Genomic DNA, 16359 nt, shown 5'->3' with positions numbered 1-16359 from the left:
GGTGTTGTGAGAAGGCGAGACATGGAGGCGGTGTTATCAGCTTTAAAAATAGGATTTTCACTGACAGTTGGGAAGATAAACTCGTAGTATTTTGGGACACATTAAAAAAAAAATTACATACATACATACATGTAAGTGTATGTGTGTATACACACACAAGTACATGTTCGTACACATACGTGCATACATAATCATACATAGGCAAGCACGCACACATTCACATCTACTCATAGACGTCCACGTTCCTACACACACACATTCTTATACCTTCACACATTCGTATATACATTCCTATGTATAAGCATCCATAAGCATTTGCATGAACACTTTTACAAAGGTCAGTGCCCCGTGCCATTACGGCTCCACTCTTGTCAGTCGGTTTTACCGAGGAGTTCATCACGAAATCTGAGGCTTACAAAGAGCAGAGACCTCAGACCAAATAATATTAAAAAAACTGTAACGCTTCCGGAAGTTGAAGCAGTTAAATTTATAGCATAAATGTTGGCAAAGTGGTCGAAGGCACCGAGCCCCGAAGCAATTCTGGTAGTTTGGGCGTTGGTTTCAGCCGTGGAAGACGGCGCTGTAGTCGGGTGCATACGGTCGACTGTTTCATTGAAAATCTTGGAGATATCAGTCTCAGAAAAGACCTCCTTCTCCGCTTGACTCGGCAAAGACGTTTCTCCCTCGACTCAGCAAAGGAACCCCTCGACTTAGAAAAGGGCGTCCCCGAATCGGCAAACACTCCAGCCTTGCGCAATTTTTCCCTTTGTGAATCTCTTCAAACTGCCTATCTTGCCCTTATCCCTCGTTAGCGAGACTTGTCTTCAACGAGAGTTCATTCCCCATGGCTTCAATTACCAAACCCACACGAACCTAAAAATTTAATACACATAATATATATATATATATATATATATATATATATATATATATGTGTAGGTGCAGGTGTGAGAAGTTTACTTCCCAACCACATGGTCCTGGGTTCAGTCTCACTGCGTGGCACCTTGAACAATTGTCTTCTGTAGCTTCGGGCCGACTAAAGTCTTGAGAACAGATTCGGTGAACAGATTCGTCGTGTATGTGTGTGTGTGTATGTGTGTGTGTGTGTATGTGTGTGTGTGTGTATGTGTCTACCATCGCTTCACAACCGGTGTTGGTGTATCTGCATCCCCATAACGTAGCAGTTCGACAAAAGCGAACGATAGAATCATTAACAGGTTTCAAAAATAAAAATAAGCACTAGGGTCGATTCATTCGACTACAAATTCTTCAGGCCGGTGCCCCAGCATGACCGCAGTCTAATGACCGAAACAGGCGATAAAACGTGTCACAAACATCCATAGCTTGTAAAACAATTCCATACACACATTAAGAATCACAAAGAAAGTCACCAACACACACACAAACCGCGTACACATTCACCCAATGGACAAACACTCACACGGTTCGCTTCTATTTCCTATCTCTGTCGCTCTTGCGTGCACGAAACCTTTTTTTCTTTCCACCTAACTTCCGGTCATTTCCATCAGGGTTTGCTGTAAACGGATTCGTAATTTTAACTACATTCTCAATACTTTCCTTTCCCCTGTTTCTAAAGAGCTTAATCACGAACCGAATAATTATAGACTGTGTTTTTTTTTTAGCTAGTCTTACGTATTGTTTCCTTGTCAATTTTGCGCTTATGTGCACACGATCACGTGGCTTTCCATTTGTATCGTTTCTATTGTTTAATACAGCGTTGGATTTTACCCCATTGCTTGGAATTCTAACAAACTGCCATTGGAGAATGCTTCGTCTCTATACACACATATATACACACGGGGACAAGCACATACGTAAACATACAAAGGTACATCCACAAACATGGTCACTAACAAATGTTCATACAGACTTATACAAATATACACACACGCCAACAGAAACGTGCACGTGGATGTACAGGTATTCACATATGCACATTCTCTCTCTCACACACACACACACGGGAGTGACGGCTATCGAAATCTAATTGTATTCTATATTTAAATTCATGTACGTAAGATGACAGCAGTGAGTTTCTCAGATGAGACACGAGTGTCAGATCTGCTAACTAGATTCACAATGCTTGCTTGCTTACCCGCACGCACACACTTGTATGTACGGGAGTGGATTTTACTACAATTGGAGTGAGAGCGAGAGAGAGTGTGCGTGCGTGTTAGAGTGTGTTAGAGTGTGCGAGAGTGTGTGAGAGTGTGCGAGAGTGTGCGAGAGTGTGTTAGAGTGTGCGAGAGTGTGCGAGAGTGTGCGAGAGAGAGAGAGTGTGTGCGAGAGAGAGAGAGAGTGTGCGTGAGAGAGAGAGAGAGAGAGAGAGTGTGCGTGTGAGAGAGAGAGAGTGTGCGTGTGAGAGAGAGAGAGTGTGCGTGTGAGAGAGAGAGTGTGCGTGTGAGAGAGAGGGTGTGCGTGTGAGAGAGAGGGTGTGCGTGTGAGAGAGAGGGTGTGCGTGTGAGAGAGAGGGTGTGCGTGTGAGAGAGAGGGTGTGCGTGTGAGAGAGAGGGTGTGCGTGTGAGAGAGAGGGTGTGCGTGTGAGAGAGAGGGTGTGCGTGTGAGAGAGAGGGTGTGCGTGTGAGAGAGAGGGTGTGCGTGTGAGAGAGAGAGTGCGTGTGAGAGAGAGAGTGCGTGTGAGAGAGAGTGCGTGTGAGAGAGAGTGCGTGTGAGAGAGAGTGCGTGTGAGAGAGAGAATACGTGAGAGAGAGAGAGAGAGAGAGTGCGTGAGAGAGAGAGTGCGTCAAAGAGAGAGTGCGTGAGAGAGAGAGTGCGTGAGAGAGAGAGAGAGTGCGTGAGAGAGAGAGAGAGTGCGTGAGAGAGAGAGAGAGTGCGTGAGAGAGAGAGTGCGTGAGAGAGAGAGAGAGGGAGCGTGAGAAAGAGAGGGAGCGTGAGAAAGAGAGGGAGCGTGAGAAAGAGAGGGAGCGTGAGAAAGAGAGGGAGCGTGAGAAAGAGAGGGAGCGTGAGAAAGAGAGGGAGCGTGCCTGCGTGCGTGTGAGAGTGCGTGCGCATGTGAGAGAGAGTGCATGCGTGCATGAAAGCGTGCGCGCGTATGTGTGTGAGTGTTTATATATGCGTGAATGTGTGTGTTACAGTGTACATGTGCGTGAATGTGTGTGTTACAGTGTACATGTGCGTGCGTGTGTTACAGTGTATATGTGCGTGCGTGTGTATCTTCAACGACATATCTTCGAGGACATAGCTAGAGGGTGTACCATCCAAGGTAACCCTTGAGTTGGCTGCTCTACTCCCGAGGGCCTATAAAGGATTAAACGGCAAAGCCAAAAGTGCCGCCTTCACCAAAACGTCGTCCAGGGCAGATCGCCCCTCGCATCTCTTTGCTGCGCTACTAACAACCTTGACTGGCCATTGGTAGCTGCCACTGCACCTATTGGGATGCTTCATGATATTTTTCGTATACTATCGTTTTCTATGCCCGTTTTTTTTAATAGATTCATCATAGACCCGTCTCACAGGGCGCATAGCTCGGAGATCAGAGAGCCTCTCCTGTCTGAGCCGCTACTTCTCCATAGCGAGAAGTAACAGCTCCCCGTACAACGGACATGTGGTTCGAATGTCCCAGAAAAGAACCGCAAGGTGGATCCATCAAGCCGAGCCAACCGGCGGGAGACCAAGAACGAGATGGTTGGATAATATCCAGTCTCAGTTGGTCACACTTGGGAATCCAGCCGGAAAACGTAATGACTGTTGCTTCTGATTGGACCCTATGGAGGAAGGGCCTGGGGATTCTACCCCCACGACCCTCCTAAGAATAGTGGGCGAAGAAAATGGACGACAGGATGGATTTTGACCTCAGTGAATACTGTCTTTGAATTCACTCCTGTTACTATCTCAGAAACAGACGCATTAAGATATTTCGTCCAACGACGCTGTAACAACTTCACCAATCTATTCTCCTGGATTGGCGTTTTTATTCATCGACCCCCGAAAGGATGGAAAGAAAAAAATCGACCTCGGCAGAATTCGAATTAAATGTATAAGAATGGAATAAACACCGCAAGGCATTGTGTCCAGCACTAGCGATTGCCAAATTACCGCATATAGAAAATACATTACCACTTCTAAACTAAATCGACATTATCACTGCTACCAATAAACTGATCATTAGATATCGTCTGCTTTCATTTGTTTGAATACCATGGATCACCATTTTGGTCTTATTATTTTTTTTGTGCTGTCATTTATAGATTCACTGTATTTCAAGTCTGTCTAATTCTTCATATTATTCAGCTACGCAATTCTTGGTTTCCTTCTTCCTCTCTCCCCATTCAGTTTTGCCTTCTATCAAGTCTGTTTAATCCATTTTTTCGAAGTGTCCAAACTATTTTTATTTTCTATCTTGGCATCTAATAAAACTAAAAAATATTCTTAGTTTTTATCATTTTTAGTGCCTCATTGATTTGTGTTCTGTCCAGGATATTCTCAAAAGTATTCTATACACCCACATCTCAAAAGCTTTTAATCTATTTGATAGTTTTGCTAATGTTAAAAAAAAAGGACATCTTGGATAGAATAGCGTTGTGGCTTAAAACGAGGCGTCACAGTCGGTAACCAAACTTCTAGAAAATAAAGTTTGCTTTCCAGCCACATGGTTCTAGGTTCAGTCCCACTGTGTGATACCTTGGGCAAGTGTCTCAGGCAGGCCAAAGCCTTCTGAGTGGATTTAGTAAACGGAAACTAAAAGAAGCCCGTCGTTTGCATATGTTTTTGCATGTGTTTTATTCCCCATTACCGCTTGATAATCGGTATTGGGGTGTGTGTGTGTGTGTGTGTGTGTGTGTGTGTGTGTGTGTGTGTGTGTGTGTGTGTGCGTTCCCGTAATGTAGCGGTTCGACAAAACAGTCCGACAGAATAAGTACCTGACTTAAAAAAGAAAAAAGGACTGGGGTTGATCCATTCTACAAGAAATTCTTCAAGGCACTGCCCCAGCATGGCCGCAGTCAAGTGAGTGAAAAAAGACAAACGTTTCATCGTCTTCAAAAAATGACTTAGAATGACCATGAGTTAATATTTTATAAACTTCAAAAACAGTTTTTAATTTAGCTTTCCATACAGTATCTAATTAAAAAAAAATCTTTCATTTGTTTCAGGTGTTAGACTGCGACCATGCTGTGGCACCTCCTTGAGTGACTTTTGGCCGAATGAATCACCCTTGGCACTTATTCTATCGTTCACTTTCGCCGAACTGCTATATTATTGTAGCATAAACAAACCAACACCGTTTGTCAAACAGTAGTACGAGACAAAAACATACATACACACTTTCAGTTTCCGTCCACAAAATCCCCGTAACTTAGCGGTTCGGAAAAAGTGAGAAAATGGTGTTTGTTTACATCCCCGTAACTTAGCGGTTCGCAAAAAGAGTGATAAAATAAGTACCAAACTTAAAAAAAACAAGGTACTTGGGCTGATTTGTTCGATTAAATTTTTCAAGGCTGTGCCCCAACATGGCTGCAATAGGATGACAGAAACTAGTAAAAAATAAACCCCAAAAGATATTGTAAGGTCAACGTACCTTTTTTTCCATTATACATACACCAGCGTTCGATCCCTGCTTCACATTTTCGACTCCGTGTATGAAATGGAAGGTGATAAAAGCCGAATCTTCCACAGAACTGTTTCTGAATAGGCCATTTTTACATCTCAGTTCGGCATAAAGTGGAAAGGCCGCCCCGATGGTAAGCTGCCCCGAATTTCTTGTGGAATCGTTATTTGTTGTGCAGTTGAGTTTCACGCTATGTGGAGCCACTTCGGCATTCACAGAGACTATGGTAAACATAGAAATAAGTAACCAGCAACAGCAGCAACACGAACAATCTGGGAAAATAAAAGAAATAAATGAAATGAAAACGGGTAACCTTCAAATGTTTTTACGTTTTACTGTGAAGGGCAGGTCAAACGGGTGGAATACACCCAATCTTTTCAATGATCGTGTACAAGAACTAACAAGTTACAGCGTCCAACAAAATGCCCTGTGGTGTTTCTTCCGGTTCTTTGTTTTGTGTTCAAATTCCGCCGAGGTAAACTTTACTTTTTATCCCTCCGTGTCTAGTAAGTACGAGGATCAATTTGACCACATTACCCACTTCCCGCTAAATTTCAGGTGTTATGGCGGATGTGAGACATTATACAGTGAGGCATGGGACTTCTACCACAACCTCCTGTAGGGAAACAGAAAACTCGTGTGTGTATAAAATTTGGTAAAGAGAGAAACGTGTCGAGAGGGAAAGGGAACCGTTTCTGCTCCTGGATGATGGACTTGAATCCTTGCCCGGCTCAGCGGCACCTGGCAAACAGGGGCCTGGTAGTGGGAGTTAACAGTGTTGTAGCTAGTTTCCTGCTCTCACTTCTATTAATCTCAGAGATCCCGAAAAAGAATCAAGGGTGCTGGCCTTCGTCTTATAAGACATATAATGGATTTTTTTTTGTTCGACACACTTCCGATGTTATTGAAAATTTCTACACAAATACTCTTTTACTTGTTTCAGTCATTTGACTGCGGCCATGCTGGAGCACCGCCTTCAGTCGAATCAAATCGACCCTAAGACTTATTCTTTGTAAGCCTAGTACTTATTCTATCGGTCACTTTTGCCGAACCGCTAAGTTACGGGGGCCTAAACACACCAGCATCGGTTGTCAAGCGATGTTGAAGGGGGACACACACACACACACACACACACACACACACACACACACACACACACACACACACACACACACACACACACACACACACACACACACGACGGGCTCCTTTTCAGTTTCTGTCTACTAAATCCGCTCACAAGGCTTTGGTCGACCTGAGGCGATAGTAGAAAACTCTTGCCCAAGGTTCCACGCAGTGGGACTGAACCCGGAACCATGTGGTTGGTAAGCAAGCTACTTACCACACAGCCACTCCTGAAGAACCGGAAGAAGCACCACAGGGCATTTTGTTGGATGTTTTTTTTTTGCATGCTAAAAACAACCACTTATTGGGAAATTTATACAAAATGTTACAAAACTTAAAATATCTTTTTTTGTAATTTTTTTAGCCACTCAGAACCATTCTTTCTCTGAACGCTGTGACAGTATTATAAAATGCGGCATTGTGCTTCCCCCCCTCATCTTTTTTGTTTCGTTTTTGACAGAAGACTTCAAAAATCGCAAAAACTTAATTTGAGAAATTAAGAAAGATGTTACAAAACCATTAAATATGAAAATATTTAATGGAGGAAAATAACGTTTGCAATGGAATTTTGCGATGCACTAGAGATTCGAACCCTGGACCTTTCAGATTATTCTAAACCTACTGAAATAATTTCAGTAAGTTGCTACTTTGTACTCGTTTCAGTCACTGAGCTAAAAAAAAAAAAAAAAAAAAAATCAACCCCAGTACTTATTCTAAAAGTTTGGTCCATATTCTACAAATCACTTTTGCTGAACTGCTAAGTTACGAGAACATAAACAAACCAACACCGGTTGTCATATGACGGGCTTCCACACAGTTTTCATCCATCAAATTCACTCACAAATTCTTAACCGCTCAGCCACACATGAGCCTAATATGGGAACATATACAAACAGCATCACCTGTTGGCTGAATGTCGAGAATGGATAAATTCGATTGGTTAAAAAACAAAACTATCTTTAAAAGCATTATTTACATTTGACGGATATTTGTCATCCTGTTTGTTGTTAATACAACGTTTCGGCTGATATAACCTCCAGCCTTCATCAAATATCCGTCAAATGTACATAATTCCTCATCTCTTAAATATAGAACTGTATCTTTAAAAGGTTTAACTTTTTTTTTCTCTTAAAAAAGAGAAAAAAATGGTTGTGATTTTAGTAATTGGCATGAAGAACTGAACGTATAAAGAACATTTTCAGTAGGCACAGCCGTTGATAAGTGGTAAAGAAGCTCGCTTTGTTGCCTAGTGGTTTAGGGTTCAGCCCCACTGTGTGGAGTATCTTGAGCAAGTGGCTTCTTCTAAAACCCTTCAAGGCGGTACACCAATGCGGCAGAGGTCCAATGATTGAAACAAGTAAAAGATATAAGAGAAATTCGGAGGAAATATGTGAAACCGAAAATATCTCGATCAAAAAGAAAAAAAAAAACGACGTTCACTTTGACACAGGACAAAAGATGAAGTATAATATACATGAGAAGCAATGTTTGTTAGAATTTCTCAAATGCTGAGCAAAATAAATTCTTGGATTTAGTTACGACTCTTCACGAACCGAGTTCTAACCACGCCAGAGTTAAATTTTAACTTACATCCAAGTTCTAATCACGCCAGAGTTAAATTTTAACTTACATCCAAGATGTAATTGCCGTGTCCCCGCTTCTAATAACAACCACATAATTTCAGGTTCAGTCCCGCTACGTGGCACCTTGGACAAGTTCTATAGCGTCGAGCTGACCAAAGCCTTGCGAGTGGATTTGGTAGACGGAAACATAAAGCCCGTCGTGTGTGCGCGCGCGTGTGTGTATGTTTCTCTCCTCCCCGCCACTGTTTGACAATCAGTGTTGATGTGTTTGCGTCTCCGTAGCTTAGCGGTTCGGCAGAAAGCGATCGATCGAGTAAGTACCAGGCTTTGATGTAAAAAAAAACAAAAAAACAAAAACGAAAAAAATTGAGTGGAATAGATTCATTCGATTAGAGTTCTTCAAGGAGGTGCCCCCAGCATGGCCGCAGTCTAATGACTGAAACAAAAGAAAATATTACTAAAAAACGACCCCCCCCAAACCGTTCTTTCTTTCGAAATCTTAATATTGACATTCAGTCGCCGCCTCCACTTCCACCTCACCTTTTGATGGAGACAAGAAAAAAAACAAAACAAAGAACCCCCCAAAACTAATCAATCAATCAGTCTGTCTGTCTGTGTGTCTATATAGACGTTCACGGTAAATTCTCGCGTGACTTAGTCATATATCGACCAAACCACGATTTTCTTAAACGAAAAATGTAAAAGATTTGTTCTTAAGCCGTTTAAAAATGGATAAATCATCCGTTAAGAATTGTTCACGTGATTAATGGATGTGGTTCGGTTTGCCGGTTGGTTGGTGTTGTAGTAGTAGTAGTAGTTGAAATAATGGCGGTGGTGATGGTGGGTGTGGCGGTGGTAGTAGTGATGGTGGCGGTGGGAGTGGTGGTGGCGGTGGTAGTAGTGGTGGTAGCGGTGATGGTGGCGGTGATAGTGGTGGCGGCGTCGGTAAAAGTGATGGCAGTGGTACTGGTGATGGTCGTGGTGATGATGCTAGTGGTGGTGATAATAGTGATGTTTATGGTGGTGGCAGTGGTGGTTATAGTGATACCTATAGTAGTAGTGTTAATTGTAATAATAGTGGTAATAACTATGGTTTCGGTGATAGTACTTGTAATAGTAGCAGTAGCAGGAATAGTAGTAGTAAGTGTTGCGCTAACACTAGTTGGAACCGCAGTTGCAATAGTGGTAGTGGTATTAGTAGTGGTAGTCGTAACGGGTGTGGTAGTAATAAAATTTGTAGTTAATTCTGTTCTTTTACGAGTTTTTCAAGAAAACGAGTTTGAAACACGCAATATTTTCCATTAAACACACACACACACACACACACACACACACACACACACACACACACACACACACACACACACACACACACACACAATAATGGTAAATATTCATTTCTAAAAATCACATGCCAGGCATTCTTTTTTTTTTTTTTTTTTAAGGAGGGGATTGGGTGATGTATGTATATTCGGTCACAGCGACCCAGGTCTTGGTTGGAATGTTTTACAGAACTCGGATAAAAAAAAGGCCAGCGCGACCTCGGGCGGATTTGAACCGAGAACGTAAAGAAACGTAGCTGAAAATCCCAAGGCATTTCGCCCGATGTTCTGTCGATTCCATCCATCTCGAGAATATGGCGAAAGATATCAAACAGAATATATGTTTTATAATAAACGTCTCTACATCCAGTTTGCTCTCATCTCCCCCCCACCCAACAATTATTTCCAGACATGTATTTTTAACTGGTTTCAGTTATTGGACTGCGGCCATATTGGAGTGCTGTCTTGAAGGGGTTTTAGATAAACAAATCGACCCCCTACTTAGTTTTTAAGCCTAGTATTTATTCCATCGTTCGCTTTTGCCGAACCTTTACGTTACGGGGCCGTAAACATACCAATACCATTCTATATTTAGATGAGGAATTATGTACATTATTTACATTCACATTTGACGGATATTTGTCCTCAAATATCCGAGTTCGATTCCAGGCAGTGACCTGAATAATGATAACATAGAAAAATATCTTAGGAATAAGAACCCAGTTTCGAAATTTCCTCAAGACACCTGGAGAGAGTTAGCGAGAGAGAGTTAGCGAAAGAAAGCGTTAGAGAGTTAGAAAGAGAGCTAGCGAGAGAGAGAGAGAGAGAGAGAGAAAGAAAGAGAGAGAAAGAAAGAGAGAGAGAGCCTGCTTAAGAAAATAACGTGCAAGTGGCTGAGCACTCCAGACACGTGTACCCTTAAAGTAGTTCTCAGGGAGGTCCTGTGTGACACAGAATGTGACAAGGCTGGCCCTTTGAATTACAGGTACAACCCATTTTTGCCAGCTGAGTGGACTTGGAGTAATGAGAAATAAAGTGACTTGCTCAAGCGCGCTGCCTAAGCTGGGAATCGAACCCAATTCAACACGATGATCACCAGGCCATGCGCCCTCATATGTATAAGATCCATGTCAATTTAATATCGATTTAGATCAGCGGTTTTTAACTTTTTGAATATCTAGGCCAGATTCAAAACCTGTTTTTGTTTTCCTTTTTTTCGGAGGATCCACCAAAAGACGTAAAACCAATGAAAGAAAAATGAATATTTATAAATTGGAGACCGTCAAGGGCCGCTAGAAGTATGCTTCAGGATCGCATGATGCCATGGGGGCCGCAGTCAAGTACCGCTAATTTAGATTGTCTTATGTAAAGGTGGGGGTGGGGAAACTTCCATGGTGCGAAGAAACTGGCCGGGGCCTGTCAATCTTTTTGGTATGGACCACGTTGTGTGTCACAGATCGACGTGGAGGCTTGCTTCGCTAGAAATACCAGCAATGTGCCCCACAAATTATACTCTCATCATCGACGAGAATAACGTTTTGAATCACGTAGTCCTTGACACAAACAACTCGAGATAATGATAGGATGGCCAAGGCTGGAGCATCTTCGATCGTAGGTGTGTTGCATCAGAGTTGACCTGGAGCTAAGCAAGAACCTCTAATGAAGATAAATTATATGGATTACACTGGTCTTTGGTTCCTGCAAGATAATCTGTATTTTTGTCTCACTGTCGAATTCTATAACTTCAACTGTTTAATATATATATAGATTTACTTTTCGTAATGAGATAAAAAAAACAAAAAAAACAAGGACAACGCGCTGCTGGGAATCGAACTCAAGACTACCTTAACCATTAAGCCACGCACCTTCACTACATGTATAATAATTTAGCATACACTTTTGTTATGCTCAGATATTCTAAATGTATATCATACAAAAATATACTTCACACATCAACACGCACACACACACACACACACACAATTACACTTTAAAAAAACATCAAGATTATTCGTCGTTGTATAATAATGTATGTAGTATGACTATGTTCGTACATACTTACATACATTTAATGTATACTTCCAAGATCTACGTATACACGCAAATATATATGTACATATTGTTGTAAATCATTTTACCGAACCCCGCTCTACACACACACACACACACATGGTCGCCTTAAATCCTAGTTAATTTATACAGATGCAGAAATAAAGAAATGAAAGGAAAAAAAAGAACAAGATATTTGTTATATCCACTGAAAAACACTGTAAGACAAAAATAATTAATACAAGAAAAAATATAAAAATGTATTAAAGAATAAGTGATGAAAATAAAAAATGAATTTAAACTTCTCCCTCGCCACTCCTTATTACAACTGTTACAATAAGATTAACCGAGATAAAATATATTCGACAGATATACAAATACATAGACAAAAATATATGTATTACGCCATCATGTTTATACCAGCCACTCATAAAATATATAAATTTTTATACATGTACACACACATACGTATAGATATTTTTGTACACGCATATATATATAAAATATATACAGAGAGATAGGTACACACATAGATATATATGTAGATATATATGTACACACACGTATATATATTTTTGTCCACGCATATATACATATGTCACGCTAACTTATACTCTTCAAATGGTAAATAAACGCAACATTAAAGAACATTAAAAGATGAAAGAGAGACGAATGTGATTTCATTACGTAAAACAGACAAAAATAATAAAATTTAATAGAAGCAACAACGCTAGTCTCTAGAATATACTTAAAACAAAACAAAAATAATATTATTCTAAGTGTTATACATACAGTTCTTGCCGAATATTGGAGCAAAGTGAAGGAATTAAATAAAAGATTATGGATATCGAAGACTTTTGAAAACTAACGAGACTCACCGCGATGAACTAATAACGCCATCTTGAAGTTTTGAACGCAGGCGCGGAACGACGAATAGAATGAAAGATTTTTACTGGAAGGAATTTCGTTTTGACTTAACATTTACCCGAAGACGATTCCAAAGTGGATCGCATTCATAAAACGGGTGTCAGCCGAGGCGATTTCAGCGGTTATGACTTTGTTCTATATATATATATATATGTGTGTGTGTGTGTGTGCATGTGTGCATATATATATATGCGTGTATGTGTGTGTATATATATGCATATGTGTGTGTGTGTGTAAATACACATATATCCACACACTAATATAGCTATACCCTCATACCTACATACATATATATATATATAGACATACATGCATACATATGTGTGTGTGCGCGAGCACACACATACACACACATATATATATATATATATATATATTTATATACGGGCATTACTATACAATAATGCCTCACGCTTAGAGGGACTCCATAAGTCAAAACTACCAAAATATGCACATTTTTACCGGTAAAAATGTGCATATTTTGGTAGTTTTGACTTATGGAGTCCCTCTAAGCGTGAGACATTATTGTATAGTAATACCCGTATATAAATTAAATTATATATATTTATGGAAAAAAAATGATGGGTTTTTTTTCCTTATGAGGTTTTTTCACGCTAACTACTTGATAAATTCTTATAAAGTTTTTATCCTAATATTATATATATATATATATATATATATATATATATATATATATATATATACATATATATATATGTATATATATATATATATATATATATACATATATATATATATATATATATATATATATATATATATATATATATATATATATATATCTTTTGTTTGTTTTAGTCGTTAGACTGCGGCCATGCTGGAGTACTGCTTGAAGAATTTTAGTCAGACGAATCAACCCAAGTAGTGAATTTTTTTTAGAGCCAGGTACTTATTCTATCGCTCACTTTTGCCGAACTGCTAAATTATAGAGACGTAAACACTGAAACACCGGTTGTCAAGCGGTGTGCGTTTGTACAAAATCAGACACAAAGTCACAGACACACCCACTCACCCATCCAGCCATCCACACCGGGCTTCATCGAGTTTCCGTCTACCAAATCCAAAGCCAGAAATCCCCTCGTATATATATATATATATATATATATATATATATATAATAATATTATTAGGGACAAAATCCAAAATTACAGGTAAAAAACTCAATTAAAATCAATTTATAAAAAATTAAAATTAAATTGAGCCTTATAGATAAAGTATATATAATATATATATATATATATATATATATATATATACATATATATATATATTACTATTTTAATATTTATTACTTATTTTTTTTTTAAAGTCCGAGCTTAGAGCTGCGGCCACGCTGATGCCCCACCGTGTTGCTACACTGTTATTACAGGGAGCCTCTTACAATACGTGGCACTTGGTGAAGAATGGAGTTTGATTTAGCAACCCTCATTTGCACCTCCTGCCGCGAGGTAGGTTCATCTGGGACTCTCGATAGGAAGAGGTCCAGCTTTGATTTAAAAACTCCTACATCTACTTTGTGCAGATTCCTCAGGCTCTTTGGGAGAATATTAAAAAGCTGTGGGCCCCTGAATCCCAAGCTGTTGTAGTAACTGGTCCTGAAGCGCGATGGCATTGCTGGGATCTTTGGCACTATGCAGTGTCGTCCCGTTCTGGCATTGGTGTAGCTTTCAATGCCAAAATTTGGCACAATTCCTTCCAGGATCTTCCAGATGTATATTACTGCATACCTCTCCCGCCTTCTCTCCAGGGAGTAGAGTCTTAGCTGTTTCAGCCTTTCCCAGTAGCTGAGCAGTTGCAAAGAGACAATCTTCTTTGTGAATCTCTTCTGGATTGCTTCAAGGTCTGCTGTTAATTTCAGACTGGTGGGTGACCACAGCTGTGAGCAGTAATCCAGGCGGCTGAGGACGAATGTCCTCCAGAGGATCATCATGGTTTCCTTATCTCTGGTTCTGAATGTTCTCAGGATCCATCCAGCCAATCGTCTGCACTTTGTTGCCGTTCTAGTAATGTGCACTTGGAAAGAGGTATCATCACTCATGTCGATACCCAGGTCTCTCACTGATTTAGGCTCTGGGATTGAAATTCCCTGTGGACCAGTGTACTCTGTAAGTTTCATATTCAGTTTTGGACGTTGGTAGCGCAGGGCTTGGAATTTTTCAGCATTAAACTGCATATTATTGTCCTCAGCCCATCTGTAAACTGAGTCCAATTCCTGCTGCAGGTGTGCAACATCAGTGGAGTTCTGTATTTTCTGCGAGACTTTTGTATCGTCTGCGTAGCTTGCAAGAGTGGCTATCCGGGCACTTGAAGGCATATCTGAGAGAGCGACTATAAAAAGCAATGGTCCCAAGACAGTGCCCTGTGGAACACCGCTCATTATTTGTGTTTTCACAGAGGTGGCTCCATTAGCCACTACTGCCTGACTTCTATCTTTCAGAAAGTCATGTAACCACTCTCCAAGTTTTCCAGCTATGCCAAGATCACGCAGTTTGTGGCATATCACACCATGATCCACTTTGTCAAAAGCTTTTGCAAAATCAAGGTATATTACGTCCACATTTGAGTTGTTGAGTAACTGCCTCAACACCCAGTCGTAATGTAGTAAGAGCTGGGTCAGGCAGCTCCTACCTGGTCGAAAGCCATGTTGGGTATCACTCAGCAATTTATTTTCTTCAAGGAATGCGATTAGTTTTCCTCTGATTATCCTTTCCATGACTTTGCTGATGTGTGAAGTCAGAGAGATAGGCCTATAGTTTTTGGCATCTGCTCTGCTTCCCCTTTTATGGATTGGGCATATTATTCCCTCCTTCAGCTTGCTTGGCAGTCTTCCATTTGCGAGAAAGCTCTGGAAGAGGATCTGGAGGGGTTTTGCCAGGGCATGCTTACACGATTTAAGGAGGATTGCTTGGAAACCATCAGGGCCAGCAGTTGAGTTTGTGTCCACTTCATGTATAGCTAGTAATACATCTTCTTCGCTAATGTTGATGTATTCCATCGTAACTGCCTCACTGGTTATAGGGGAGGTAGCAAAGAAGTCCACTGGTTTGTTCACTTGTCTGTGCTCCAATGTAGTGGTGAAGACACTTTTGAATTGCTCATTCAGTACCTCACTGATCCTAGTTGGACTGTCTGTGAGGGAGCCATCCTTTTCGAAGAGGGGTCCAATCTTGCAGCGTACTGAGGCTATTTCTTTTGCGTAATGAAAGAAGGCCTTTGGGTTTGAATTAATGTTTTTTATAACCCAGGCTTCTTTGTCTGCTCTCTCCTTCACATAAGATTGTTGCAGCCTTTTTTCGATCTCCATCAGTGTCGTTTTTAGGCGGGACCTTTGGCCATTCTTGGGATGCTGGTTGAGTCGATTTGCAACTTAAGTGTGCGTTGCTTACAGCACCTAGGTTTCCCAAGCGGTCACCCATCTAAGTACTCACTAGGCTCGACGTTGCTTAACTTCGGTGATCGGACGAGAACCGGTTCTCTCAGCGTGATATGGCCGTAAGCATATCACGTACTTTTTTGATTTTTATTATAGGTCTTTTTAGTGTATTTACGTATTTTTGTATATGTAATTGTGGATTTTCATGGATGACTCGGCTATGTCAAGATGGACTTATGTATTCTTCCTCACATTTGGATTTTATGTATTCTCTCTCCCACTTGGATTTGAAATGTTGCCACATTTATAATATGTCTTTTCTACAGTAATTTTTTCTGCATTTTCGTGCAGCTGAAGATTGCTCTTCATATT

General features: G+C 40.6%; 1 protein-coding gene and 1 non-coding gene across 3 annotated transcripts in view; both read right to left on the bottom strand.

The window, feature by feature from the left end:
• Nucleotides 1-12723, bottom strand: part of LOC106869837 (uncharacterized) — a 19412-nt gene extending 6689 nt beyond the window's left edge. Inside the window, exons 1-2 of one of the 2 annotated variants that reach the window (XM_089357996.1) lie at nucleotides 12459-12723; nucleotides 5558-5859 (exon numbers count right to left, since the gene is read on the bottom strand). In XM_089357996.1, coding sequence (XP_089214122.1) covers nucleotides 5558-5821 — 264 coding nt within the window. In that variant the 5' untranslated portion in view covers nucleotides 5822-5859; nucleotides 12459-12723. The remainder of the gene's footprint in view (nucleotides 1-5557; nucleotides 5860-12458) is intronic. The other variant, XM_089357995.1, reaches the window with a different exon arrangement.
• A 3270-nt stretch (nucleotides 12724-15993) lies between these two features.
• Nucleotides 15994-16112, bottom strand: LOC149134245 (5S ribosomal RNA). The gene has a single exon (XR_016243268.1). It is a non-coding gene; the product is annotated as a 5S ribosomal RNA (ribosomal RNA).
• Between the last annotated feature and the right edge of the window lie 247 nt (nucleotides 16113-16359).

This window comes from Octopus bimaculoides, chromosome 9 (genome assembly GCF_046866305.1).
Source record: "Octopus bimaculoides isolate indiv1 chromosome 9, ASM4686630v1, whole genome shotgun sequence".
NCBI lineage: Eukaryota > Metazoa > Mollusca > Cephalopoda > Octopoda > Octopodidae > Octopus > Octopus bimaculoides.
The sequence above is the reverse complement of the archived record's forward strand: the minus strand, read 5'-3'. Positions and strand labels throughout refer to the sequence as shown.